Source organism: Pectinophora gossypiella, chromosome 5 (genome assembly GCF_024362695.1).
Source record: "Pectinophora gossypiella chromosome 5, ilPecGoss1.1, whole genome shotgun sequence".
NCBI classification, from domain to species: Eukaryota; Metazoa; Arthropoda; class Insecta; order Lepidoptera; family Gelechiidae; genus Pectinophora; species Pectinophora gossypiella.
Genome location: NC_065408.1, coordinates 1187050 through 1211757, shown reverse-complemented (window position 1 = coordinate 1211757; position 24708 = coordinate 1187050). Strand labels below are relative to the sequence as shown.

The 24708-nt window shown below is 40.7% G+C and overlaps 3 protein-coding genes across 3 annotated transcripts; 2 read left to right on the top strand and 1 right to left on the bottom strand.

Moving 5' to 3' along the window:
- Positions 1–662: 662 nt before the first annotated feature.
- Positions 663–5822, bottom strand: LOC126366701 (protein Spindly). The gene is made up of 5 exons (XM_050009895.1): positions 4983–5822; positions 4404–4495; positions 3282–3396; positions 2579–2711; positions 663–962 (listed from the first exon to the last, which is right to left on the bottom strand). The coding sequence occupies exons 1-5, from the start codon at positions 5674–5676 to the stop codon at positions 719–721; spliced, it is 1278 nt and encodes a 425-aa protein (XP_049865852.1). The 5' UTR covers positions 5677–5822; the 3' UTR covers positions 663–718.
- A 259-nt stretch (positions 5823–6081) lies between these two features.
- On the top strand, positions 6082–19352 carry LOC126366693 (exocyst complex component 4). The gene is made up of 18 exons (XM_050009886.1): positions 6082–6218; positions 6444–6605; positions 8059–8228; positions 8775–8928; positions 9322–9445; positions 9836–9993; positions 10446–10660; positions 11312–11408; positions 12061–12223; positions 12762–12897; positions 13535–13696; positions 14718–14854; positions 15230–15378; positions 15721–15852; positions 16489–16653; positions 17063–17212; positions 17793–17984; positions 18748–19352. The coding sequence occupies exons 1-18, from the start codon at positions 6162–6164 to the stop codon at positions 18910–18912; spliced, it is 2688 nt and encodes an 895-aa protein (XP_049865843.1). The 5' UTR covers positions 6082–6161; the 3' UTR covers positions 18913–19352.
- A 463-nt stretch (positions 19353–19815) lies between these two features.
- LOC126366711 (E3 SUMO-protein ligase NSE2-like) lies at positions 19816–22642 on the top strand. The gene is made up of 5 exons (XM_050009913.1): positions 19816–20205; positions 20632–20782; positions 21404–21453; positions 21543–21663; positions 22355–22642. Exons 1-5 carry the CDS (start codon positions 20014–20016, stop codon positions 22495–22497), a joined length of 657 nt encoding a protein of 218 aa, XP_049865870.1. The 5' UTR covers positions 19816–20013; the 3' UTR covers positions 22498–22642.
- The last annotated feature ends 2066 nt before the right edge of the window (positions 22643–24708 follow it).

Sequence of the window (24708 nt, the reverse complement as noted above, 5' to 3'; positions counted from 1 at the left end):
TAGATATACTATTGTAGTCTTCGAGCAACACGGGAAAGGAGTAGTATACGCAGAAGGTCCCTTTTGCCAAAGTAATTACCCATTTTGACTTCCTAGCGACTATATCGTCGAGCGATAGAGCTTACCGGTTTGTAGATATTTATCGATATATTTTTTAAAGAAGTTTATACAGCCGTGGCTCTCTTGCTTATAATGTATTGTATTATTAAAATAATAATCACTCCTATAATGATTATAATATATATATATATATATATATATAAAAATATAAACCCTAGTTTCCCTAAAAGACTAGAATTTATCGTTAAATGCTTGTACCACAAAGAGACCCGTGTTGTTCTAAGATAGTAGTAGGTACATATAAGTACTCTTATTATGAATGCTTTATCTATACCGATTCTATATGTGTATAGTAAACATACCTCCAATATTTATATTGATAAATAAATGCAATGTTATTAATGAAACGTTTGTACTCGTCTGTATATCTGCAATTATAAGTCCTGATCCTGTTAAAATGTTCTTATTCGATGTTAAATCACTAGAATTATAATAGTTAATAAAATATTTAAAACTTAGTAAAGTTGTTTCATATGGAATTATATAATTGAATTAAATAAATCATTTCTTTTTCATAGATTATTCTTATTTATTTAGCACCTACATACAGTATAAAGACTTACAGATTAATTAACTCTATTTTACATTTTAATTTTATTCAATTAAATGACACTTTTTTCTTGACATCGTCAGGCGTAGGTCTTGGTTTCGCGGGCATCTTCACGGGAATTTCAGCTTTAACGATGTTACCATTGGTTTCTGCAAGAGGTGATGCGGTGAGTTTGGCTGCGCTGGCGGTCGCTAGGGCGAGTTTCCTTCGCAGGTCGCGCACTTGGGCTGCACTTGCTAACTGGGCAGTGCCTCGGGATAGGACTTCGGCTCGCAGGTTCTCGCATTCTGATCTGCATTAGGAAATTGTGTTTTAAATAACATACATACACTCACGCCCCCACCCACATATCTCAAAGTCAAAATATATAATAAACCCACACCCGCATATTAACATAAAGTCACACCCCTTTATTCCTGACCTCTAGTCTCAGTAGTACGGTTGTTTTGTCCGGTCACGTACTACTGAGCCCTTTTTAGTCTCATTAGTACGGTTATGACGTCAAACCGAACTGTTGAGCCTATAGCTGTAGTTCGGTTAGTGGTGGGCAAAACCTGGTGTGACCACGAGTCCGAAGGGCTTTAAATAACAGCCGGCATTCGGGCAAAGCTCACTCTGCAGTGAACGTTGGCATATCTATGTACATTGGTAATGAATGAAGAAGGGAAGTTAGGCAGAAGAACAGGTTCTAATTTTTTCACAAAGAAAATGATTTTGGTTCCGATTTTTACTATTAAATATGAGTACTGAAGTAGTACTGAGGTACTGAAGTTAAGTACAAGAAGTAAGTAAGTTATGTTATGTTTTTTTACAAAGAAAATTATTTTCGTTCAATATTATTTACTATTTAATAAAAAATATTTCGCTTTCTAATACTTTTTGTGATTTTTATATAACCTCCTTAACCGGACTACTGATACCAAAAAAGTCACATAAGTTCGGTTTGACGTCATAACCGTACTAATGAGACTTTTTTGGTATCAGTAGTTCGGGGCCGGACAAAACAACCGTACTACGGAGACTAGAGGATTCCTGATGGGATGCGACAAGCCACATATAATGAAAGACAAATTGCAGCCTAGGCTCTATGCTAGAACGTTAACTACGTTCTTTAATTAGTTTAACACATTTACAGTCCAGTGATCCATATGTCGTGGCCAGATCGTAAAATTGATCATTTCATGTGTTCGACCATTTCATGAAATGGTCATATTTCATGAAATGGCCAACTTAAGTTGACCATATCGTTGAAACGTCAACGTTTAATGATATATCAATCAACGTTTGGCCATATCGTTAATGTAGGCGGTGTCCATGCTACGGTGGTGTAATAAAATGCGAATAGTCGATTAATGTCTTAGGTTCAAAATTATGTACCTATTCGATATGGTAAATTGTACAATTACATTGATTCATCGATTATTATAGTATCAATCAAGTTTTAAATATAATCTACACCAGCGCCACTATCGGTGGATAATGTTACTAATTTTACGATATGATAGCCAACGTTTGGCCATATCATGGAGTAATCATGCATTTAGTTGCTCATATCGTTAAACGTTTTCTGTTCATTGATCTGGCCAAACTACATCATGATGTGGCCAACAAATGATATTCTATTTCATGAAACATGACCATTTCATGAAATGATCGAGCACATCATGAAATGATCAATTCTATGATCTGTCCACGACACATAAACGGGTCGTGATGGACTAGCCATACGTCCATAACCCATACATGACTAATAAACGACCAGATACGCACTAAGGGCGGGTGCTCCACTTGGATCCCGGGTAACTTAGCAAAGATTGAAGTAATATGCGGGACTTACAAGGAAGTAAAAAAAAAATGTATGGGGACAGTCAACATGTTAATAATAATTAGAAATGTTTGTTTACTTACTTCAAGTGCTCAAGTACTCCAGGCAGCCAGCCCTGTGCCGTCGGTTCGCAAAGCTTACCGAACCAGCGAGACTGCTCTCTTCTCTGTCGCTCACACAGACCCTCCAGCTGAGTGATGCGCTCCTCATAGTTATCTGTAATAATCGTGAAAAAATCAAAAATATCTGTATTCAGTAGATAACATAGTTACACTTTGAATCGTCACATACATACATACATAAACTCACGCCCGTAATCCCTAATGGGGTAGACAGAGCCACAAGTAATCAAAGACAAATTGCAGCCACTGTTGATACGATGTCGTAAGCTGGATATGATGAACCTTATGATGATAAGGGATCAGCCTATCGCCCATAACATTAGTCCATCATGTTAGAGGACACAATCCCTCTGTCGGTTTTTACGACATGCCCGGGAAGACAAGCAGCTGAACGTTTTCTATGTTTTTTATTTGCTCCCAGAACAGCATAGAAGCTCAATTGAACCGTCAATTTTTACATAACGAACGTCTCGTCCGCCTAAAACTAACACATGAACAGATTTGACTAGTTGGAAGCTAGCCAAACATAATAAGTTAAATCGCTTTTGTAACTGTGATTATATTTTAGTGCTGTAAATGTATATTTGAATTGAATTGAGGGCACAATAGACAGCCTTATTGCTGACGCAACAATGTCCTCCAAGCAACCTTTAAAACAACTTACCAATGAGCTCCCTGTCATAGTGGGCGGCGGAGCCAGCCTGCTGCTCCCAGATAGTCTGCTTCTCGTGAAGAAGGGCTTCTAGCTCTGACTGCTTGTTGGCCAGCTCTCTCCTTAACTGAAACACAAAATATAATAGTGTTTAGGTGAATTTCAGAGTACCAAGGGGTATAAAAAGGCCACATGAAGCAATTCATCTAAAAAAGCAATATTGCTATTTGACATTAGTGTGCATTGCACACTTACCACCTTTATATTGCAAATGCCAAACAGCAATATTGCTTTGTACATGAATTGCCTCTATGTGGCCTTTTTAACCACCCTGTTCATTAGTTTAATTAGTGTTACACATTATTTAAGTTTATATGTGTATTCTGTTTTAGTAAATAAAGCCTTTAAAATTGAACGAATTAATTATTCTTTGCGTCACCGCAAATACCTACATTATTCTAGAATCTTTTAGCTTTGCAGATATCTGGCTGGAGCTAGTTAATTAATGACCAACTTACGAAAGTTTCTCCCGAATATTTACAAGAAGACTAAAGATTGTTGGATAATATATTTGCGGTAATATTGTCAATTCATTTTAGATGGTAATATTTTTGATCAGTATTTTAGTCTTCTCCTCCGAGGGAGTATTTTAGTGATGGGACAATATAATAAAAGCAAACAAAAAAATATGAATATAAATCCAGTTATTATTTATTTTAAGTTGTTATTTATTTTATTTTGAGTTTTGTTTAATTGTTTTAGTTTTATTTAATTTTATTTTCGTTTTGTTTCATATTTTTGTTCTGTAACTGTTTTGTTTTTGGTGTTTATCCAGTTATTATGGACATCAAAATCCAGATAGTAAGTAGCGCAGCACAGCAGAAGTACCCAATAATAGTAATTAAATTACTTTAAATATTTTCTTTTCTTCTGTTTCATATGGATATAAAATTGAGCGAAAAAAGTATATTTTATTTAATTTATTTATTTATTATAAGACATAAAAAAGTTTATTAGTGTTTAGTTTATTTATTGATAATGTATGACTTAGAGAAACTTTTGTTTGGATAATAAATTCAAACCTTTTGTTTTAGTGTCAACATATTATTAAATTTTAAATAAATTATTACTTACTCTAGAGTTGGTCTGTTTCATATGAATGAGATTCTTGGCCATCTCCTGCCTCTTGTCCTCAACTTCAGCAAATATTGAGTTGCCTTTTGCAGCTGAAAAACAAAGAAGAATATAGATTTTAGTAGGTACTATTACTTACCTAGATTAGTAGCTAATCAAGTCCAACTCTATTATACACTCTTTCTGGAATGTTAATACTATAGAATTCCAAATAAATGGAGACAGGAGTTTACTTCTACACCTAGAGATAAAATAATTCACTCAATTTAATTTGCCTGTGTAATTATTTTACAATTATAATGATTGTATTGACTGGCAGTTCTGATCACAGCAGGGGATGATTTTTACTCTTTCAAATAGATGCAAATCCCTAAATAAATATAAAAAATATATACCTAGTTTTTAAGATTTTAATACCAGACTGGTAAAACATATAATGTGCTACAACCAATAATAATTTAAGATCTATATTCATAAGTATTAGTCCACTAAATATATTTACATAAAATAGGACAGACAAGATAAATATACAAAGAAAACGGACAGTACAGGCTAGCAGTAGGTAGCCATAATATTTACCATGTGGCTGCAAATCATCAGGGTTACTGCACTGGTGCAGCATAGCCCTGGCTTCAGCTAGTTCCGCCAGCGCCGTGGCTTCTCTCTCACCAGCAGCTCTCAGCTCCTCTCGCCTCAACTCCGACGCTGCACGCATCTCCGCCATTTCCGACACCAACTCCTTAGCCCTCATCTTCCAGGATGCAATCTCCGCACGCGCGTCTTCCAGCGCCGACTTCGCTGCCGTCGCATCGCACAAAGCATCATTCAGCGCCGTCTTAGCTTCATCTAACTCTGTATTATCCTTCTCAGGACTCGCTATTTGAACTTTAATAGCTTGATCCTCCTTTAACCGACGTATGTCTGCTTCAAGCTTTTTAATTTCACTCGCATGGCTTTCAGCGGTCTCTGAACGCTCCTCACGTAGAGCTGATATCTCCTCTTGAAGAGTTGTGATCCGGGACGTAAGCTCACTCCTCCTCTTTTCTTCCTCCGCTTGGAAACTCTCTAACTCCGCGTTTAAGTGGCCCTGCACATCCAAAGCGGTCTGATAGCTCCGCCTGGTATCATGCAGCTCTTGTTTTGTTGCTTCATAACTAACGGATAAACTCTCGAACTGTTTTTTGAGTAAATAATATCGTTCACTCAATTCTCCGTTTGTTATGTCCTCCGCTTCAGTAAAAGTTGTTTTGTTGCTTATAGTTGAGTAATCCATTATTTTATTTTAGCACTAATTACTACGTTATGTACACAATTTACCTCTTCAAACGATTATTTCACAAAATAAACACCAAATTGCGAATTTCAAAATCCAAACGGCCGCCTGTCATTCAAAACAAAACTTATTTTCGTGTCGTTAACTTTCGTTCGGAAATTTATTTGCCAGATCTTGGCCGCCAGATCCAGACAAACCAACAAGCAAATTAAAATTGCTCTCTTTGAACATGAAATTTATGCGTGTATCCGAATGCAAGAAACGACAAACTGACAGTTGCGTTTTTTTGTGCATGTTACGTATAGTTTGTTTGTGCGACAGAGCAATCGCATAACTTTGTAAAGCTCTGTCTCTTTCTACCTCATGAAATACTTCTGAATTCTATCCAAATAAGTTCATATTTTTCGTCAACACTGATGGGGGCGTAGAATTTTCGCTAGTTTTAATCAATTTTTCATTGGAATTGGTCTTGAGTTACAAAAACGATGTCTTCTCCACCACCTACAAAGCCTCCTAGAGGGGTAAAACAAGGGAAGGAAACTGTAAGTTACCTAATTCGCACTTTCTCAATGACCGGAGAAACTTCGATCTGATTAAATATTCTGACTGCTCTGTTAATAATTGAAGATTTTCGATATTAGTCCCGGTATCTTTATTTATAATTAGCACGTCTGCAAGTTATTACAAGTATTTAACTATTATGTAGCCACTTGAGCATCATCAACTCTGCTATGTGCTTGTAATCTCAATTCGTTTCAATCTAACAGAGTGGCCTGTTGATGTCTGTGATTCGCACCTTGTCTGCGAGTGAGACTAATGAACAGCGGGAGAAAGAGCGAGCGAAGCTAGAGAAGGAGTACAAGAAGAGTGACGCGCGCCTAGACGAGCTGGTCGCGGCGCACGCGCAGGAAATCACTGATGTTATGCAGGTTTGAGCCTTCAAGTGAAACTTCGATAGTGTTGACCTTGCATGCAAGCCGGTCACATCATCATCATCAGCCGTATGACGCCCACTGCTGGGCATAGGCCTCCCCCAAGGATCTCCACGACGATCGGTCCTGCGCTGCCCGCATCCAGCGGCTTCCCGCGACCTTCACCAGATCGTCGGTCCACCTTGTAGCGGGCCTACCCACTGAGCGTCGTCCGACACGTGGTCGCCACTCCAGAACCTTTCCGCCCCATCGGCCATCGGTTCTCCTCGCTATGTGTCCTGCCCACTGCCACTTCAGCTTTGCAATTCTTCGAGCTATGTCGGTGACTTTAGTTCTCCTGCGGATCTCCTCATTTCTGATTCGATCGAGCAGGGAAATACCGAGCATAGCTCTCTCCATTGCCCGCTGAGCGACACCGAGCCTCCTCACGAGACCCATAGTAAGCGGCCACGTCTCACTGCCGTAGGTCATCACTGGCAACACGCACTGGTCAAAGACTTTCGTCTTGAGACACTGAGGTATTTTGGACGAGAAGATATTCCGCAGCTTCCCGAACGCTGCCCATCCGAGTTGGATCCGACGAGAGATCTCTTTCTCGAAGTTGGACTTACCTAACTGGATTATTTGTCCTAGGTAAATGTACTGGTCTACAACTTCGAGTGTAACATTCCCAACCTGAACTGGAGTGGGTGCGACATGGTCGTTGGACATAATTTTTGTCTTTGCCATGTTCATGCTAAGACCCACTCGTTGGGATGCGTTACTGAGATGCTCGAGCATGGTGTTCAGGTCTTCCAGGGTCTCAGCCATTAGGACTATATCATCGGCAAATCGAAGGTGCGTCAGGTACTCGCCGTTGATGTTGATGCCAAATCCTTTCCAGTCCAGAAGCTTAAAAATATCCTCCAATGCAGCAGTGAACAGTTTCGGAGAGATGACATCTCCCTGTCTCACTCCTCGCTGCAGTTGGATCGGATTAGAGCTCTGGTTCTGTACTCGAACTGACATAGTGGCATTTTGGTAGAGGTCCCTTAGCACTTCGATGTACCTATGGTCCACTTGGCACCTCTGAAGAGACTGCAACACCGCCCAGGTCTCGATCGAAGCATGCAAGCCGGTCACAGATGTTTTATTAATTTGAATAATCAAATAATTGTCTTTTTCTTTAAACATACACTCTGTTACACACACTACCACTGCCATGTATGCATACATACATGGAGAAGGGAGAGGTCCCTTCTCCATTGGGGATACAGATGATACTATGATATTTTGTAGTGAAACAAACAAAATCACCTTATACCTAATAAATTTTATCAAGGTAGCAATACATAAACATTACTTATCTGTATGATTGAATTGGTTAACTTACTTTTATTTTCTGATAAATTCATTACTATGTGGAAATTATATTTTCAGTACTAAAACCCAACTTCATTAACTTCCACAGAAGTTCTCGCTGGTGGGCGCGGCGCTGAGCGCATGGGGCGGGTCGAGCGAGGCGGCGACGGGGCGCGTGGCGGCGTGCCGCGGGCTGCTGCGCCTGCGCCGCGCCGACCTGCGCCGCCTGTGGGCCGACGCGCGCACGCACCACTACGCGCTGCAGATGCTCACCGACATGTAAGGATTTGGAAAATTGCTCGCGAGATTTTACTTAATTTACCATTAGTATAATAATAATATGATAAAAATAACTGTTCTAAGTGCCCTAACACCTGCACTATTAAAGACCTTTACGAAGCCACTGACAATGCCGTAAGCGTGGCCAACTATTGGTCAGCAAAAATTTAGTTTTGATCACCATCGACTCTCAAAGAAGAAGAAGAACTTGTGTATAAAATCTTTCTGCCCCCTTTAAATATAACAAAGTACATTGTTCACTCGGGGAAGAAAGTGACCAACTGGGGTGTAAGTGTAATTTAATACATCTGAGGTGGGAAACATACTTTCTACTGAGTGATGATGTGACAAGTCATCTTGTTGCATTTATGCCTTAAGACAGTATCTTAATTTTAAATACGCACATTTTGCAAAATAATCTTGAAGATAAGAAGAAAAATAAACAAGATTGTTAAGTCTAGAAGAAGAAACTATAGTGTAGTCTACAACAAGCACGCAACTACACTAAGAAACATAAGAAGAATAATACATAGCCCTGTGTTCCAGCGAACGTGTAGTAGTATCGGAGCGCGAGGCCCGGGAAGCTCTCTCTTCAGGCCGGGTGCTAGCCGCGGCCGGCACGCTGCAGGCGGCGCTAGCTACGGCACAGACCACGCTATCACACGTCACTGCACTCAACGCTACGAGACAGCACTTGGAGGTATGTATTCGACTGTGCCCTGTTTATCAAAACTTACAAGCCTTGTATTACAAATTTTCTTGTAAAAAAATTCATTAGTACAAGAATGTGTTTATCAAAACTACACATGTAAATTACATATTACAAGTGTCAATATTTATTTCACGAGTATATTTTACGATCCCTATACTTTTTTCGATAAACATAATTTAAACGTACTTGTAACTTGCGAACTTGTAGACTGGGTGTGTTTATCAAAACTGTAAGTTCGCAAAGCACCAGACGGCACTGGTGTCCCAGCGAACGTGTAGTAATATCAAAAGACGAGGCTCGAGAGGCGTTATCCTCAGGCCGGGCCCTGATATTTACATTATTGGCTTTATTTTGCATCTAATGTGTCCGTTGTTATTGCAGGCGAAGAAGCGCGAGCTCGTGTTAGTGATAGTGCGGCGGCTGAGTGACGCGGTGTACCGCAGCGAGCGCGCCCCGCTGTCGCGCCGCGTGTCTGCCCGCAGGCGGACTGCTCTGCTGCTCGCTGGTATTGTTATATTTAACATAGCAGCCTCCAAGATCTAATGGTTAGAGTCTACGCTCAAGATCTCGAGGTGCGGGTTGGATTCCCGAAGGTTCGATTGCCGATGATTGGCGAAATCACTGTTTGAAACTGTCCTTTGGCTAGGATGTTGCAGGTTGAATCACCTCATTAGTAAAGTAAGATGATTCCGGGTTGCGGAAGGCACAATGGATCCGGGCTACTAGCCCAAACTCCACCAACCCGCACTGGAGCAGATGGAGTGGAGTATGCTCTATACGAGAGAGTGAGACGTGTATGCTTGTCATGCTAGGAGAATATTATAATAATACTACCTTTTCTTGCGATGGTGTACCTCTGACTACCCCAATACTAACCTTTTGATTTCCCCCACAGAACTGACAAAGAGCTCGGAGGTAACAGATGCGTATCTTCAAGACATAACGCCAGAGTTCGAAGCGTCGTTATCTGAAGAAGACAGCACCTTCGAGACCACCGTCATGATATCGCTGGAGGCGCTCGGCGTGTTGGAGCAGCTCAAGGAGGCTACTGAGGTATTTATTTATGTTTGGCGGACCCAACTAGTTGACCAGCTAATTCCGCTCATATTCAACAGATGGCGCTAACGAAGTTTTAGTCCTGAAACGCGCTAGCGAAGTTTACTCAGCGCGACGCGTATATACCTATAGGTATATCCTGGTGGAAGTTGTATACAAATTCTAACAATACACCGTTGGATCGTCCATTCCTAGTCATACTACCAACTTGCGGCTGGCGGGGTACTATATTCTGTTCGGTATTCCGAAATCATTATTTCGGCGACGAAACGTCATAATTTCTTTGGTTTTTATGGAAATACTAAGTGTGACGTCATCGTTAACCATGGTCAAACGATAATAAAACTGAAAGTCAAATGGGAAACTCAGGTGTTTGCTGTATTGGTGATTGAAATGGCTGGAAAAAGTTATAGATTTAAAACACCGTCGTCATTTCATTTTTCTAACAGAAATTCAAAGTTCAAATCCAGAACGAACTGCTGGAGGTCATAGACTCTGTATCCCGGCGTATCATCGAAGAGGTGGATATAGAACTGGATCCCGAGTGCGAAGAGGATGGCACGACGCTCGAAGGCGAAGGGGTGACAGAGACGGGTAGACCGCTCGCTCGGCTGGTAGCTTGCTTGGGCGAGGAGTTCAGAGCTTGTGGTGCTAGGAACAGAAGGTAAATTAGTTACTTATGATGCTGATTCCTGCAGACACCTCCTAATTTTATTTTAAGTTTTACCTTTTATTTTCTTATTCGCCGAAAAGGAAAGGGACGGATGATTAACAGCTGTTAATTAAAAACAGATCTACAGGTGACAAAAAACGTTTTCTTTTTCTATTTAACTTATGTAGGAATTTTAATACAGAAAAATATAATAATAAGTGCGACATTCTGTCCCGTTTTTTTATATCGTCTCAATTCGTCTCAGATTCCGTTTTTATACAAATTCCATAGCAATTTCGTGTTTTGACGTTTAGTAAAAAGTAATTGATTTGACTAGTGGGTTTGAAAGTACTGTAGGAAGGGAGTTCTTCGTCTTCAATTAAACACTGTCTTATTTAATTCGTCTTCTTATTTCTCCACACCTACGCTTCACACTTCACATCTTATCTATGTTAAATAAAAAAAAGTAATACCACTTCCGCTTCCTCTTTCCGTGTCTCTCTTTCTCTCTGTCTCATACTTTCTCGCTCCAAACGTTCCTTTTCATGCATCATACCTTTCCCTTCCCACACTACCCTATTGGGATAGTCAGAGGTACACATCTTAAGAACACAATCAAGAAAAATAGTTGGCAGCATAAGCTCATATATATTTGTATTGCAGGTTGCTGCAACTGTGGCGCGCTGCGTTACAGAAACACAAGATATCTGACTCATGCCTTCACACCGAGCAGCACTACTGGAGCGCCGTGCAGCAAGTGGTACGTTATTATATTCTTCTTTAGTCATTCCGAAATGCGTTTGGTGACCTAATCACCAAATTTATTACACAAATATAGCATTTTAGGTGGTAACAATAAATAACACTTAAGTACAGCATATTTGGCCATAACAAAGGCAAACCTGTATGGGATTGGTTTACCCCTCAGGTTGGAAGGTCAGAGAGGAGTTGCTTCTGTATAAAAACAAACCTGTCAAATCTTCAGGTTAGGTAAGCGGACCCTGTGGAAACGGGATAACATTATGGCGAACGTTTTGGACTAAACTATGCTTGACTGGGAGCGCATGAGAAACAGAATGCGTTCACCAGCTTGTATTTCGTAAAAACCGACAGAAAGATTGTATCCTTTCTCACATGATGGACCATTATAAGCATGATGTTATTTAAACTCAAAAGTATCCTTATTCATTTGGTAACATAGAACTTGGAATCGACATTGTTACATAAATATATTTTTCGTCCGCCTAAAACTATTGCAGCTACTCACAGCCTGTATAGCCGAGGAAAAGTAGCAAGAAAAACCTCGGCCCAGACGTTCTTAAAATAAATAAAAAAATATTGAATACAATTTCAGTAATTTCGCCTAATATTCGCCCAGGCGGTTATTTACCGATTGTCTCAAACCCCCGCAGCTGCAACTCCTCCTGACGGAGTACCTGGAGATAGAGAGCGTGAACCTGTTCGCGGCGCGGTCGAGCAGCGCGTGCGCGGAGGTGGGCGCCGACCTGCGGCTGTCGGACTACTTCGCCAAGAAGAAGCCCCCCAGACGACGCACCAAGCTGTTCAAACTGACCAGTAAGGACATACCTTCGCCTTATAGAGAAAACCACGTACTCGTGTTTTTGAAAAAAAAAACACCTTCAGGGTCTGCACGCCAACCGCGTTTTATATCCAGGGTTTCGATCAATAGACGCAGCGAATACTATCTATGTGGATAGACGTCGTACAGCCATTGGCCGAAGCCCTCGACATAATTCGCGCCACGCGCGGCGCGGTTGCCATGCCGCGGGGCTGATGTGAATTTCTTCTCCAAAAGCTCGCAGTAGACAAGCTACTTTTTAATTCAAGTAAAAATTGAAGCGTTATGTGGATTTCATTGGCTCAATAATAACCCTGACACCAGGGTTGATGGGGTTGGTAATCCACCTCACAATCCACACGATAGAAGAAGATTGACTGTTTGACAAGGGATATTTTTGTATGTTTGTTTTACATTTTTGACGAAGGCTGTGGTGGATTGTCTATTGTATTTTAAATTTATAAATATAACAGATAAAATAGAAATGTTCTTTTTTTTACCAGTAGTTTGATGTAGAAGTGTGTCATGTTGCAGCGCCGGTAGCGCACAGCGTGTCGGTGGCGGGCCGGCGCCACTCGTACCCGCTGGTGTGCCGCGCCGACCCCGCGCACCTGCACGCCGTGCTGCCCGCTCTGCACGGGCTCTGCGCGGACATCGAGGCTCGCCAGCCGTACGTACATCTATTCTATTTCTAGCCTACACCATCCCATTGCAGAGCAAAGGCTTCTGCCTTTTTTCCAGACCTCCCGATCCTGGGCCTTCTCTTTCCAAGACGTGAAGTATGCATCCAACTCGCCACGCCATCTTTTTCTCGGTCGGCCACGACGCTTGACATTTCACACTCAGTATGTGGTGTCTTCTGTTCTGAGGAGGTCTGATTTTTTTACGTAGATGCGGTGTATTATATTAGTAGTAGTGCGATTGACGCTACTGGACGAGTAACGCAGGCGATGAATTGAAGATGATACGCTGCGTCTAGTAGGGATCTAAACTTGCGCTATTTATCGCGTCGTAGGTCGTGTCTGTCATATGATGTTTGCCAGTCTTAAGAACAAGTTGAGTAAGAAATATCCTGCTTTCCATGTCCACCGCCGTATTGTGATACCGTGGTAAGCGCCTTTTTGAAAGCTCATATTCTCATTTGATTTTCTTCAGAAAACCCTCGATTTATTTCAACTGGATTGGATCTAGCGTGTCTATTGCGAAGTTCTGTTAACAAAAGACACATTGGAAAGTGCTTTTTCAAAAAGGCACTTACGAGGTTCTCACGAGGGACGATGAGGTTTTTATGTGTTTCCACTGCACAGCGGCGGCGAGTGTTCGTTACGAGCATTTATATCTAACTACGTGCGCGCGGGCGAGAGCGAGCGCCTGGCGGCCGCGGCGCGGGCTGACATCGAGGCCGCCGTGCGGGCGCCCGCCGCCTGGAGGGAGCGCGCCCCGCCGCCGCCCACGCTGCTCAAGCCCGGGTGAGTTGCCTGCACGATTGTTTACGTGAGTTGCTGCCGACTTGGCGCAATTTAGGACAACAGGCCTGAAGATGCGCTGCCGACTTGGCGCAGATAGCATTAACTACTTCGCCGGACAAATGGGGAAATTTAAGACAGCAGGCCTGAGGATGCCCACTGTTACTCAGACCAGACCACACCCCGGGCACTTCTCAAATCTTATTTTTACCGTGAGCCTGTATTAGCATTCCAACATTGCGATGCGTTTCGGAGGTATGTGACTTAACCTGTATTAGGCTGGTTTTCCCTTCGCGGGTTGGAAGACAGGCAGTCGCTTTTGTAAAAAACCGGACCTGTTAAATCTTCAGGTTAGGTAAGCGGACCCTGTGGAAACGGGATAACGCTAGGGATGATGATTAGCATTCCAACATTTCCAACCATACAGAACTTATTAAAAGTAAATTTTTGGTATTATGGCTGATTTTGGTAAAACCATGATAAAACTTTTGAATCGGAATGGATTTGGAGGGTCTGTGTAGGTCGCGTAGCGGAGCAATATGCAACACCTTTTGTACGTTTGTTTAATAAGAATCCCAGTGTTATATGTTCCTTTTGTGCAATAAAGAATAGTGTATTGCATTTGTTGAGGAGCTCGGTGGCGCAGCGGTAAACGCGCTCGGTCTGCGATTGTTGAAGTTAAGCAACTTTTGCAAAGGCCGGTCATAGGATGGGTGACCACAAAAAAAAAAGTTTTCATCTCGAGCTCCTCCGTGCTTCGGAAAGCACGTTAAGCCGTTGGTCCCGGCTGCATTAGCAGTCGTTAATAACCACCAATTCGCACTGGGCCCGCGTGGTGGTTCAAGGCCCGATCTCCCTATCCATCCATAGGGAAGGCCCGTGCCCCAGCAGTGGAGACGTTAATGGGCTGGTAATGATGATGATGATTGTTCACGGGGCGATACGAGTGTGAAGTCTGCGTAACACCAGTCATGAAAGTAGTTTGGCAATCCAATGTCGTTTCTCCAGTGTGGTTGTGGTGCAGGTCGCACGCGGTGATCTTCTCGTGCGCGGCGGCGGGCTGGGCGGCCGTGGCGGCGGCGGCGCGCGCGGCGCGGCGCTGCGGCGCGTGCGGCGGACACGAGGCGCTGCGGGCCGCGCAGGCCGCGCTCGCCGCGCTCGGTACGTGCCTCTACCACTTACGCGGTGCAATGCTGGAAATAACAGAGGGAGGCGAACACCCATGCTGTGGTGCGGAACAACTAGTTCGGTACATGTCACATAGATGGCGCTACGCGCTAACGAAGTTGTCACAGCGTTACGCTCATATACAATTTCCAATGTAACACCGTCAGATCGTCAATCCCTTATGTGTATGTTATGTACAGATGGCGATACGGCTCATCACCTATCGGTGTAACAGAAAGCTCAGTGAAGTGTGGGCACTTAGTTCATCTTGCGATGTTTCTCTGACCAGCCCAATTGGGATATAGTCGAGCATGTTATGTAAGGCGGTATGTGTGGAGAGCTGGTATACAAGCTGTGTGTACATTGCAGCGACGGCGTGCCGCGTGGCTCACGGGCGTATGTCGGGCGGAGCTGGGCGAGCAGCGCGGTGGTTGGCGGACGACGACATTGTGCGCTTCTTGCAGGCGCTGCCCAACTGGAGCGCCGCCATCGGCACCGGGAACAAGCCCACACACCAGGTAGATTCCTCGGCGGCACTCGCAATTCCGGTCCATTCTCTAAAGAGCATCTGCGCAGTCATGGCGTTTTTCTGCAGCCTGTTTTCTCGGCAACTTGTTCAATTCGAAAGTCGAATCTGTCATGCATGCATTTATGTCTCCGATGCTTCATAAGATGACCATAGATACGATGATCCAGCATAAGAGGCTGTTTTAAAGGACCGGAGGTAATTGGAGCGGAGCGGAGTGTCCGTTAATACATAGTCTCTTTATTGTATGCTGTAGGCAAAAATGATGTTCGATAATAATACATATTCGGAGTTTCAAATGCCCTGTTCTTATAGTGTATAATGGTTTCAACAGGAGCTGACACAAGCGTACGAGCGCGAGGCAGAGATTCTAGGTTCGAGTCTTGGTGACGGTGCAGTTACTAAAAGGGAAATCATTGCTGACGTTAACGCTTTGGCTGACATTGCACTTCTGTGCGAGTCTATGGTAAGCATAATCATAGTATTTGGGAAGAATACTAATTATTTATAAATAAACGTCCTTGCTACAACATCCATACACACGCAAGCACAATTATCAAATAATTCGATGGAACTTTCCTTGGCTGTCAAATACTTAGACACACGTTCACCACTTTATAATATCTGTGCGTTCATCGCTTGTTTATTTTTTATTGGTAAGGCGAGGATAGCCTTCTAACGTCACTTTACTAGGCTCCGATCTCATCCCTTCTTTTCAATTCAGATATTTCAAGCTTCCCAATGCCCGCTAAGAATTTGAAGATTATAATTAGAAACTGCTAACCCTAGTCTTCTTCTATCGTATGGCTTATGAGGTGGATGAGCAAACTCAACAACCCTGGGTTATTATTGAGCCGCCAAAGGTCCCTGACATTGATCATGTCACGACTACGTACTTACATCAAACAGTAACCGGGACCAACGATTTAACGTGCCTTCATTTTACTTTTGGACAATCAGGTGTTACAAAGTAGGGATTACAAAGTGGTTTTTGTGGTATGGCCTCTGGGACCACTGGGTCGTGAGCCCAACGCTCAACCACGGAGGCCGCTAATCCGTATTAGGATGTTTTGATCCAAACAGTTTCCTTTATTATTTCCAGGACTGGCTAAGCGCGAACATAAAGACCATCCCTACCATATTGAGCACCTCTTCGACCGGCGGCAGCGGTCTCAAGCTGACAGACAAGTTCTGCAGCGACATCGCGGCCGCCGCCAGCATCTTCGATGAGATTTCCCACAAATGCTTGCTGCTGCTGCATCTTGAGGTATTAACTACTGATGTTGCGTCACAGTCGATTTCGACTACAGCTATAGCAATTGGTGGAGTTATTCAGGGTTATCGTTCGCGGGCTTGAGAGTCACAGTCCATTTTCCAGAAGCCATCATCTGCGCAGGATCTATTTAAGTGCGTAAGCGTGCGCGTATGCACAGAAACACTCTTTCGTTTGCCCACTCCTTAGTCCGATGAAACGGATAGCCTGAGGATTGTTTGTTGGACCAATCACCAACTATTATGAGATATGTCAATCAGCTATCAATCATCCGTCTCCTTCCTTTTTGGCGGATAAGAAAAGGACAGGAGTGGCTGCTGGAATCGGCACCGTGCTGATTGTACATTGTCAGTTTCAAGATGGAAGTCAAAGCAAGTTACTAACATGTCAATATATGTTCCAGCTTCGCATCCAATGCTTCCACTACCTGGGCCAGGAGGAGCGGGAGGGCAGCACCGAAGAGGAGGACGACGCGGGCGGCGCGGCGCAGCTGGCGCGGGCGCTGCTGGCCTTCCACGAGCAGGCGCACGGGCTGGCCAGGCACCGCATGGCTGTGAGTACACAACGCTTGCGCACGATTCATTTAAGTTCTTTTGGCAATATCGTTCGAAGAAAGGTATTTGGCATCCTAGAGGTTGTCAATGATATCGCAAATGAGTGGATGCTATAATGTTTTAGCCATTATAATCTTGAAATTAACTTGAAGGACGATGTTTATGAAAGATTCCAATCGACGTGGAGGTTGGTTAAGGAAGTGACAGGGAACTGTCGGAAAAGGAAATTTGAAGGATGTGCGAATTTAGAACGTGAACGTGAGTTCTGGGGATAATGTCAGCAAAGCAACCAGCCAGGACGTGAAGTTAGTGGCTAAGTGCGTTGGCAACTAGAGAGGTTGACATCGTTACAATGCTACTGGTTCGCTACCATTATTCGGCCACGCGTTTAAAAATAATTTGATCACCATATTCGACGTCATCCGTATGATGCGATTAACATTGCAAGTGGTGCAGAATTAGTGTGGATGCTACCATCGAGATCGAGTCCCCTCGACGCATCGACGAACGAACGAGTCATACCCGAATCGTGAACAAGTCGTATGGATGGAGGTTGTTAAGTTTAGCTTGCCTCGGCAGTACGTGATCGGCGGGCTGGGCGAGATGATGTCGGCGGCGGTGGTGTGGCGCTGGCAGGAGGCGGGGCGCGGCGCGCTGGCGGCGGCGGCGCGGCTGGCGGCGCTGCGCCACTGCCTGGCCGCGCTGCAGCTGCCGCACTCCGGCCTGCACCGCGCGCACGCCTACCTGCACCTGCTCAACTGCTCGCCCGAGGTACGGATATGTTCATCATTACAATAATACTGCGTACTGTAACTCTCCGCCCCACACCAGTTCGTGTCGGACGTCCAACTAGTTTCACCTTACTTTAACTGGACGTAAATAGCTAAGGAGTAAGGGGTAGTGCTTGCGGACTGCCTGTCTCGCTCGCACTTATGGGGTAAAACAGCACTAGATATGTAGACTGACAGAGCACTGGCATTAGCCGCAACGCCCATAAAATCACGTGAGTATTGTAGAGAAAGGCGCCCGGAACACGGCTTTTCGGCGGGAAACGGGAACGGGACAGTTGCTTTCTTCATTGAGTGATCTAAATAATTAATACGAAGTGGTGTTTTGTGGTTAATGATCGCATTAAGTTAGTCGGAAGACATTCGCGAGTGTTATTATATTGGAGTATTCAATAAACAAAGTGTATCTGCCTATTTTCGCTTCGTGCCGGGAAGCCGCTTCATAACTCAAAAGTTTATGCGGACTTTTGAGTTAATTCGTTTGGGGTTCGGAGTAGGAGTCTACTCCGAGGGTGGGGGCTTAGGTTTCATCATCATCACCTTTCATCATTTCATTAATCATCAAGAAAAAAAATACGTCAGACATGGCTGTATGGGCATAGTTCCCTTTGCCTTACCCTTCGGGGAAAACCAAAACAAAAAAAAAAGCGCCCGGAACACTTTTTAATTATCCTTGTTGCCTGGTTGTGTTAACCAACATAATGCGGAGTTCCAAATCCATGTTAATATAAACCTTATATTCACAGGAGATAATAGCATCGGTGCGCGAGAAAGGCGCGCAGTTCTCCGAGCTAGAATACCTGAACGCATTCAAGATCATCGGCGCCCGCCGCGGCCTCTCGCCGGCCGACATGCGCGCGCAGCTCAAACTACTGTCCGCTGCGCTGGGGCATGTTGGCGTTACTGTGTAGGGCGGGAAGACGGCAGTTGTTGCATAATAAAAAAATGAAAAGGCCCAGAAATACGCGTGTGTCTCGACATACAGAATCGGGGGAGTGAGAGAGAAGACGTTCTGTCGCTCTCTTAACTACGCACATTTCCATTCCACTTCAGTTGAAGTTAAAACTAAAAGGGAAATAAGCGGATAGGAGAAATCATGTCGTAGTAATCAACTAATACAATTTCGTTATTTATCCAATATCAGTTGTAGGCTTGTAGCAAATGGAAATGAAAATTATTTAATAACTGATTGGACTTTTACGCGATTTATTTATTTAATTGTTAAGACATTAAATGTTGAGCTTAAAAATATATCTAACTATTATTATTATTATCTAGTTATTATATAGATGTAAAATTACCGCATTGTATTGCAGTATTTATTTATAATAAAATTCGTATACTTACCGGTTAGGTTTATTTTATTTACCTCAAGCAATGTATTAAACTAGAAATACATCATTGTAATAACCACTGTTATCGCATACTGTACACAAGGATGATTATTAGGAAGAGTTATCGATTTGAGACAATCACAATACATTTTAGTTGTAATAAAATGTAATGGGTCTCCAAACTCTGCTACTAGAGGAAATATAATAAGTACTTACTTGAAAAAACCATTCAAGATGTGTAGATTATTTTAAATGACGAAAATATTATATGTTTCTTGATTTTACATTGAATTTACCTTTTACAAGATTTTATTCGTTTTTTTTTAAAACCAGTTTCCCGCCTTTTTTAATTCAATCCAGCCGTGCCTGCCTAAAATCCATGGCAAATAAATCATGGGAGGTCGAAAGGATTTTTTTTTTGTCAATACAATAAAGTCGAATCGTGTTTATGAAAACTAGAAGAGATAATATTTTGTAATGAACTATAAAATTAAAACACGCATGTCAGTTGTGGCTGTATGTGTTAAAGCTCTAAGCCATTTCCGAGAAAAAGTATAAAGCTTGACGTCTCTTGTTTTGTTTCAACTTTTCGGTAAAACTTTTCAGGATTTATTTACAATTTTCCACGTATTGTTCATATTTACGTTGTACAAACAACATAAATAGTATCTGTAAATAATGGCGGATTCAGATTTAGCGGATCTCCGTAAACAGTGTATATCCAGCTTGTATTTATGCGCCGATAATGTTTCTAAATATTTGGAAGAAGAGAAAGATGCTCAGTTCAGCAAGCTGAGATCCTACGTATCAGGATACTGTATGATGGAAGCGCAACAGGATGTCGCTATTCGAGCCTTGGAGAAAACCACTGTATGTCTTTTCCTGAACGACTTAATTTTAAGGTTACATTTAGGGCACTTTGGTGTAGTTGAAAGTAGAAGAATCAATTTACTTACCTCGTTGATAACATTTTATAACTTTCTAATTATTATTCTTAGTATATCTGAACTTTTGATGTAAATACTTTCAAGAACCCACCAGTTGCTACCTGTATGATAGATCTTCATCATCTTCCTAGCATTATCCCATATTCACAGGTTCGGCTTACCACTTGTATGATAGATACTAAACACAATATTTTTAAAAGACCTGTGTTATGGTGTTTAGAAATAAAAAAAATCAGTATTTACATATATACTATTGGCACACCAATGGTAATATAATTCTGGTTTGTTAAAATAGTTACTTCACTACTGCCATGCAGAATTAACTCTTTAGTTGTTTATTACCTTTTAGAATGAAACAAATGAGTCAAATGTGGATACCCTGGAAGACAGATTCAATGAGCACCTAAGCAGCTTGGCAAAGAAGAAGCTGAAAGTAGACAATCATCCTTACATGAAGGAATTTGATAGTAGAGTACAGAAAGGAATGCAGCAGGCAAGGCGTAAGTTGATTTGATTCATTTTCCCATACTTTACACTCTTCTCTTCTATCATGTAGGTTGTGAGGTAGATTACCAACCTCATCAACCCTGGTGTCAGGATTACTTTTCACTTATTATTAAACATGTACTTACTCACTGGAAAGGCAAACTTACACAAGCAACAAAAGGCCATTTTGAGAAAAGCCATTTAAAGTACCTAGTATTATTTTAATTTTTTAACATTGACTTTTTATTTTTACTCATTTATTCAATTTAAATGATGACACCATAAGATTACATTGTGTTTTTAGTTTTCTATGTCTACATATTGTACATATATAATGTGCACTGCTATTTTATTTGATATATTTTGTCGCTTACATAATTTTGCCGTTCCAGTGGTGATATTGAGATTTTAATTTATTAATTTAGAAGGTTTTATAGTTGTAACCACTTAAGTAAAAAGTTTATGTAAGTAAAGTAGATCTTGCTTTTCATAATGAGTTTGATAGTAATTATATGCATAACTAGTTATTGCTTTAAATTACTCATTCACATTTATTGTTTATCCACATTATCCAGTTATTTTTATTTAGTTAGTTAAATGTCCTATTTAGTACTATCTTTCACATTTTGTTTCAGAAAATCTGGATGAGTCAGATCTGGCTATCACAGAATCACATGATCAATATGTAAGTTTTCCTTTAGAACTTATCTAAGTTTTAATTATTGCTTATAAATATTAACACTGAACAAAACTTCAATATGATTGAACTTACAGATTGACCCCATAACTAAGAAGCCCATATCAGATCCAGTAAAGAACAAAATATGTGGTCACATTTATGAGAAGGAGTCCATTTATAAGTTTATCAGTTTGAAAAACAGGATCAAATGTCCAGGTAATTTATGAAAAAGATTACTTAATTTTCATCATATTTTTGTATGACTTTTTTATCAAGACAACGTACAATGGCTGTGATTCCAGTATACACCATCTAATTTTATTTTAATAAGATGTAATTGTAAATGTCAACTGTAACAAATACTGAGAGGGATGATTCAGCTCATGATTCTGAGTTAATATCAAGTGGAAATTTACAGCGCAAAAGTATAGAAATGACAATAATGAAAAAAACTAGCACTTTCATGACTTTTGCATTGGAAAATCCTACTTGAAAATTCCACTCTGAATCATAAGCTGGAACATCCCTTTCAGTTTTGATATGGTGTTGCTAATACAGTGTATAAAAAAATAAACATTTCCAAAAAATCTATAATACTGAAACATCAATGAAACTCCGAGGCTAGTGACGGACTATTAATCAGTTAAATGTTCCCACCACCATGAAATACAGATAATAAATATGAATCTACTGATGTTACAAATACAAGTAGCTGGGCCACAAGTAAATAAAAAGAAAATAAGTAAAAAAAATGAATTTGCAGGCACTTTTCGTGTTCACTCACTTTTTTTATTGATGCAAGACAACATTATTGGCTGTCTATATGAGCCGCTCCACAGAGGTCGAGTACTTCCTAATATTGTAGTTCCTCTTGAAAGAATCTAAACAGATTTTTTTACGTTCTCAGTGGTTGGTTGTGCCAACACTCAACACATACAGCACCAGCACCTACTCTCCGATGAAGAGTTGAAGTTCCGAATGACACTCACACAGCATTCCACCATGATACAAGAACGCACCATATTAGACCTTGATGAATCAGTTCAATGATTTAGAAGGTACAATTGTAAGCGATTGATTTTGTATGTCTTAGTAAGAGAAGCAAGCAAAAGGAGCAAGAAAGTTTAATTCTTCAGATGCTAAAACTATGTTAGTGCCTTTCTGAAAAATTACAATTGTATGTGATTTTTATTAAAGAATTTTTTTTGACGTGACTTATTGTAGATTTGCCGCAGATGGCATTAACTACTTGGCCGGAGCAAAACTACGCAATAGACGCATAAGTTTCAGAAAAAAATTGCAGTCTGTAAGGTCTGTGGTAACGAAATCGAAGCTTTTGTTGCCGAAAATCGCATTAGAATGTGATTTTTCAATAAGGCGCTTACATAGTTTTCATTATGAGATGATGATAAAAGAGCTCATGACTTTATCGAAGGTATAGCATCGCATGATGAATATTGATGAACTGTGTTTCACTGAGCATCTGTCTAGATCTTAGAATATTTGGTCACCACATTTTGGACTTTCTTTAGATATGTTTATATAGAAAGTTACATTCGAAGGAAAATGGCTACAATATTAATTTTATTGTGTTATTTTGCTATCCCCATAAACAAAGATTGATAAATGTAAGAAGTTTATAAATTAAAATGAAAATACAGCAGCAAATATGTTTTTTCCTTTATTGAATTTTACCTTTTAATACATAGATTAGATGAAATAATTAGTCTAATAATGTTATTTCCGTAGAAATCTAGGCATGTCTTATGTTAACCTTATTACATCGAGGTTTGAGACAAAATTTCAATACATATTTAATTATTTTTTGTGCATATTGAATGTAAGTACTTTTATTTGATACTATTGTAATTTTGTGTGTTTAAATGTTGGTAAAACGTTTTATATACCACATGAATGTATAATTTTGGTCCATAAACTACGACAAAAAGTGCATTAACAAGAAAAATATTAACTCTAATACACTATGTGAAGCTCAAAATATCTTACTAGTACATAAAGTACATGTCAATATATTATCAATAATATAATATTCAAAATACATCTTAAATGGCAACACCGAAGTAGTTTTAAATAATATAATTATACTCATAATAATTACGTGGGGCATGTAGACAGTTATACAACAATTTTATCTTTTCTACTTACTGCTATAATCTTACTAACAATTTAAAGTTCATTTCAACATAAATGTCCAGGAACAAAAAATAATAAAGTAGTCGTACAATTTCGAAGCTTGTAACATTTTTAGAACACTAAAACTTTTTGTTTCAAATTTAAGATATTTTTATTGAAATGAACCATTAAAATAAACATATTCATAAACAATTAAACACTTCTAATTATCCTTCAACAGATAAGAATTAAATATTTAAATGCAAATACTGCGCATAATACCGTTGCACCTTTCTGTACCTTGCTGTAACCAGTAGTGAGAAAGTGGAATCAATAAGTAAATATTATAAGGTATTACTATTACCTAAAGGTAAGTTAGTTTAATTGGGTAAGGGTAGGTAACCTACCACAAGCGGAACCCGCGATAAACGGGATAACACTAGGGAGTTGATTAACCCTTTCACGGACAGAGACCATGGGTCATTGATGGTTCATAATAGGTAGAATGAGAGTATGACAACTTGAAATCGGAAGGTGTCATACTATCTATTATGAACCATCAATGACCCATGGTCTCTGCCCGTGAAAGGGTTAAAGAAATTCTTGAAGACTATGTCTTAAAGTGTTCCGTTTTAGAGATACAGCGCGGACAGCAGCGCTTGACGATTACATCAAACAACGAATTGTCGTTGCTTGGAAATTCATACAATAGGCTACTTTCCTACTAGTCAAATCAGTTCCTTTTTACTAAACGTCAAAACACGAAATTACTATGGAATTCGTATGAAAAAGCACACTGTGACGTCATAGAAAAACGTGACAAAATGACGCACTTATTATTACGGATTTCTTGATTAAAATTCATAAATAAGTTAAATAGAAAAAAGAAAATGATTCTCGTTAGTTTTAGTTCTGTCTTTATTTAAAAATCTGAATTTCATAATTTATCTTGAACCTAGTTAACGACCCAATTTTATAGAGCGCCAAAAACGCAGTGTACTGGGCGGTTAAAAGAGGCCACATCGAAGCAATTTATCTAAAAAAGCAATATTACTATTTGACATTTGTTTGCATTGCGCACTTACTTTTTACGCAAATGTCAAATTGCATTATGGCTTTTTTAGATGA

Bases quoted from the DNA above. Each gene is read 5' to 3' on its own strand.
- LOC126366711 (XM_050009913.1), top strand. From the start codon at position 20,014: ATGGCGGATTCAGATTTAGCGGATCTCCGTAAACAGTGTATATCCAGC. The intron at 20,783-21,403 runs GTAAGTTGATTT...ATTTTGTTTCAG, and splicing joins AGGAATGCAGCAGGCAAGGC to AAAATCTGGATGAGTCAGAT. The intron at 21,454-21,542 runs GTAAGTTTTCCT...TTGAACTTACAG, and splicing joins CAGAATCACATGATCAATAT to ATTGACCCCATAACTAAGAA.
- LOC126366693 (XM_050009886.1), top strand. From the start codon at position 6,162: ATGTCTTCTCCACCACCTACAAAGCCTCCTAGAGGGGTAAAACAAGGG. The intron at 12,224-12,761 runs GTAAGGACATAC...GTCATGTTGCAG, and splicing joins CAAGCTGTTCAAACTGACCA to CGCCGGTAGCGCACAGCGTG. The intron at 15,853-16,488 runs GTAAGCATAATC...TATTATTTCCAG, and splicing joins CACTTCTGTGCGAGTCTATG to GACTGGCTAAGCGCGAACAT.
- LOC126366701 (XM_050009895.1), bottom strand. From the start codon at position 5,676: ATGGATTACTCAACTATAAGCAACAAAACAACTTTTACTGAAGCGGAG. The intron at 2,712-3,281 runs GTAAGTTGTTTT...CGATTATTACAG, and splicing joins CTATGACAGGGAGCTCATTG to ATAACTATGAGGAGCGCATC. The intron at 963-2,578 runs GTAAGTAAACAA...TTCCTAATGCAG, and splicing joins GGAGTACTTGAGCACTTGAA to ATCAGAATGCGAGAACCTGC.